Genomic DNA, 3,212 nt, shown 5'->3' on the forward strand with positions numbered 1-3,212 from the left:
TATATTAAAACTTATTGCAGGAAATATTTATTGAATGGGCAAATATTAAGCACATTATTAAGTATTGGTAATGTGAAATCAGTTATACCATGTTTGATATTCATAGAAGCAAGCAGATAGACCTTAATTTGACTATTCAGCTATTACAGTTCACTATGTTTTTTCTATGAAATGTTGCTCCTATCTGTGCAGTCTTCTCCTTTCAGGGTATTCTCCAGGTTTGTTTCTCACCTAATACATGATTTATTATAGTTAATCTCCTTGCTTCAGGACTTTCAAGCAATTGCAAGGTCAGGTTTCTGAAATGTATAGTATTGTTACTCGGTTCCTGGAACTGTAGTGTCTGATGGCTTTGTGAAAATCTTGATTTCTTAGGGTGGCATTTAAGAGACTTAGTAACCTGACCAGGATCCCCTCGTTTCCCTACATTCACCACCAGCTCTCATCAATAGTTTCATCAGGTTTCTGACTCTGTCCATATGTTCCCTTCCCTCATACCTATTCCCAGTGCTACACTTATATGTTGATTTCAGTCATAACCATTCCTGGTTTCCCATAAATAACATTTATTCTTGTATTAAGGCACATTCTACTTTTGATGCTACTGAGTACCCCAGGCTATAAGAATCTCCATTTTCTGAACTCCTAAGCATGTGGATCAAAAGGCAGAATGGATTCAAAATTCTAGTTGATTTCCATAACCCTGATGAATTTGGGCAAGCTTCTCAATATTACAAGGCATGAGATTTTTACTGAGGAAAATCATGAAAATTCATATCTAATAATTTGGTAGCTAATATATATATATAAGGTCTAGCTTATCAAGCACCAAGCAGAGACCAGGGTCTGAGTAAATTATCCTTTGGTTTCATATTGCATATGTTAAGTATCAATAAATATTACAAATATATATAAATTTTCACTGTTTTCTGCCTCATTCATGCCTGATCAGAATTTCCAGCTTTTTGTTAGTGCTATGCATAAATTAATTATTTATGTTGGGGAGTTGCCATTTTGACTCAGTGGTAATGAATCTGACTCGTAACCATGAGGATGTAGTTTCAATCCCTGGCCTCTCTCAGTGGGTTCAGGATCTGGCATTGCCATGAACTCTGGTGTAGGTCACAGATCCTATCTTGCTTTGGCTGTGGCATAGGCTGACAGCTGCATCTCTGACTTGACTCCTAGCCTGCTTTTATGCCAAAAAATCAAAAACAAAAATTTATGTTGCAACTAGCTTGGGTTGTGGTATTCTTAATAACAAGCAGGAAAAGTAAAGTAATAGCAGAGAGAAAACGTTTTATTAAAGCATATATTCAGGAAATGCTCCATCATATGTAATGGTCAACCATACAAAATACATGAAGATATCAAATCTATAGTGATGTCAGTATAAGTAGCATCATCATCAAGGACAGATTTATAAATCTCCAATATGCAGATCCTGGAATTCAGAGAACTTGAAAGAAAATTGACTTAGTCTAAAGAGGAAAGTGTTCTTGATTAAAGACTATATATTCTCTGTGATTTCATACTCAAACAATCTCTTGAATAACATAAAATTGAGAATCAAATCAAAATATATAGTTTACTTCTGTCAGATGTTGTCGGTGAAGACAGGACCAATATTTGAGAATTTGGGACAAGGGACAGTTTGTAGGATTACACCTTGTGATTCCAGAAATTTGCCAAAAACATAAAATGGAGGTGATCTTTTATTTAATGGTTCCTCGCATTTGCTGAATTTGTTCAACATTGCAATGTATTATACTCTGAAATGTATTTATGAAATGTAGCTAATTACACTCTGACGCAATTGTAACCACAAGGATAGTTACTTAGCTTACTGCTGATGAATCCTGGTAGCATAGATTTTAGAATGTCATTTACATTTGGTTTATTTGACTGACACACCATCAGGTTTTAGTACTTGAATGTTATATATGAGCCCATTTTCCACCTTGTCAGTACTCTTGATTGTGAAAAAAGTTTAATCAGATTGAAATAAGTTACCCAAATGATGTAGTATTTCTTTCATATGAAAACTTCAAAAACTTTTTGGTAACATTTATTACTTCCTTATTTCTTAGGCTATAAATAAAAGGGTTTAATAAAGGAATCACGAGAGTATAAAAAATAGCAACAGGTATATCTTTGCCTCCTTCATTACCTGAATTTAGCCGAACATACATGAAGATAAGAGAACCATAGAATATGGAGACAGAGAGAAAGTGGGATGCACAAGTAGATAAGGCTTTGCCCCTGCCTTTCTTGTATTTCATTGTGAAAATTGTGAAAAGGATGAAAAGGTAAGAGATTACTACCAAGGTAATAGTGAAGATTAGAACTAGCCCAGCAAATATAAATACCAACAATTCATTGATGTAAGGGTCAACACAGGAGAGTCTGAATAATGGAAGAATATCACAAAAGAAGTGATTAATTTGATTAAACTTACAGAAAATTAACCTAAAGAGAAAGCCTGTATGAATCATGGGATGCACAATTGCAACTATGTAGGCACCTGTGGTCATTTGAAGGCAGAGATTCTTTGACATCCTGGTGTGGTACTGCAGTGGGTTGCAGATGGCCACATAGCGATCATAGGCCATTGCTGCCAGGAGGAAGCAGTCTGCAGTTTCAGCAAAGCAGAGAAAATAAAATTGTGCCATGCATTCATAGAGGGAAATGACTCTGTCCTTGGAAAAGAAGTTCTGTAGCATCTTGGGGGTGATGGCACTGGAACAACAGGAATCCATCAGAGCGAGGTTGCCCAGAAAGATGTACATTGGTGTGTGAAGACGACGCTGTATAAATATCAGTGCCACCAGACCAAGGTTTCCCACCATGGTGATCAGGTAGATGGTAAGGAACACCAGAAACAGAATGGTCCTCAGCTCTGGGTGATTACTAAATCCTATGAGGATAAATTCAGTTGTCCAGGAGTGGTTGTTCTCAGTCATATCCACCCTCTATGTTGAATTGACACTTGTTGAGAAGAAAGTTTCGAAATTAGTGTGTGTATAATTTTCCTTTCAAATTTTTCTTTTTATGAGGAGCGGAATTCTTCTTTCAGCTTCTTCATTTACTCTGGATACAGGAACACATACCTGTAGGGGAAGTTCATTTCTGCGTAATGTAAGCTTTTAAGATCTTGACTCAGAAAAACAGGATTCCCATAAAATATGTTGGGAATTCTAGGGCTGATACTG

General features: G+C 36.2%; 1 protein-coding gene across 1 annotated transcript; it reads right to left on the bottom strand.

Annotated features, from left to right (window-relative positions):
• Window positions 1–2,009: 2,009 nt before the first annotated feature.
• LOC110258295 (olfactory receptor 5K1-like) lies at window positions 2,010–2,963 on the bottom strand. The gene has a single exon (XM_021081461.2). It carries the CDS (start codon window positions 2,961–2,963, stop codon window positions 2,010–2,012), a length of 954 nt encoding a protein of 317 aa, XP_020937120.2.
• Window positions 2,964–3,212: the final 249 nt, after the last annotated feature.

The sequence above is a fragment of the Sus scrofa genome, chromosome 13, assembly GCF_054392235.1.
Source record: "Sus scrofa isolate SSC_HxYL_T2T_F1_AM1 chromosome 13, Sscrofa_HxYL_maternal_Yorkshire_Landrace_v2.0, whole genome shotgun sequence".
Classification (NCBI taxonomy): domain Eukaryota; kingdom Metazoa; phylum Chordata; class Mammalia; order Artiodactyla; family Suidae; genus Sus; species Sus scrofa.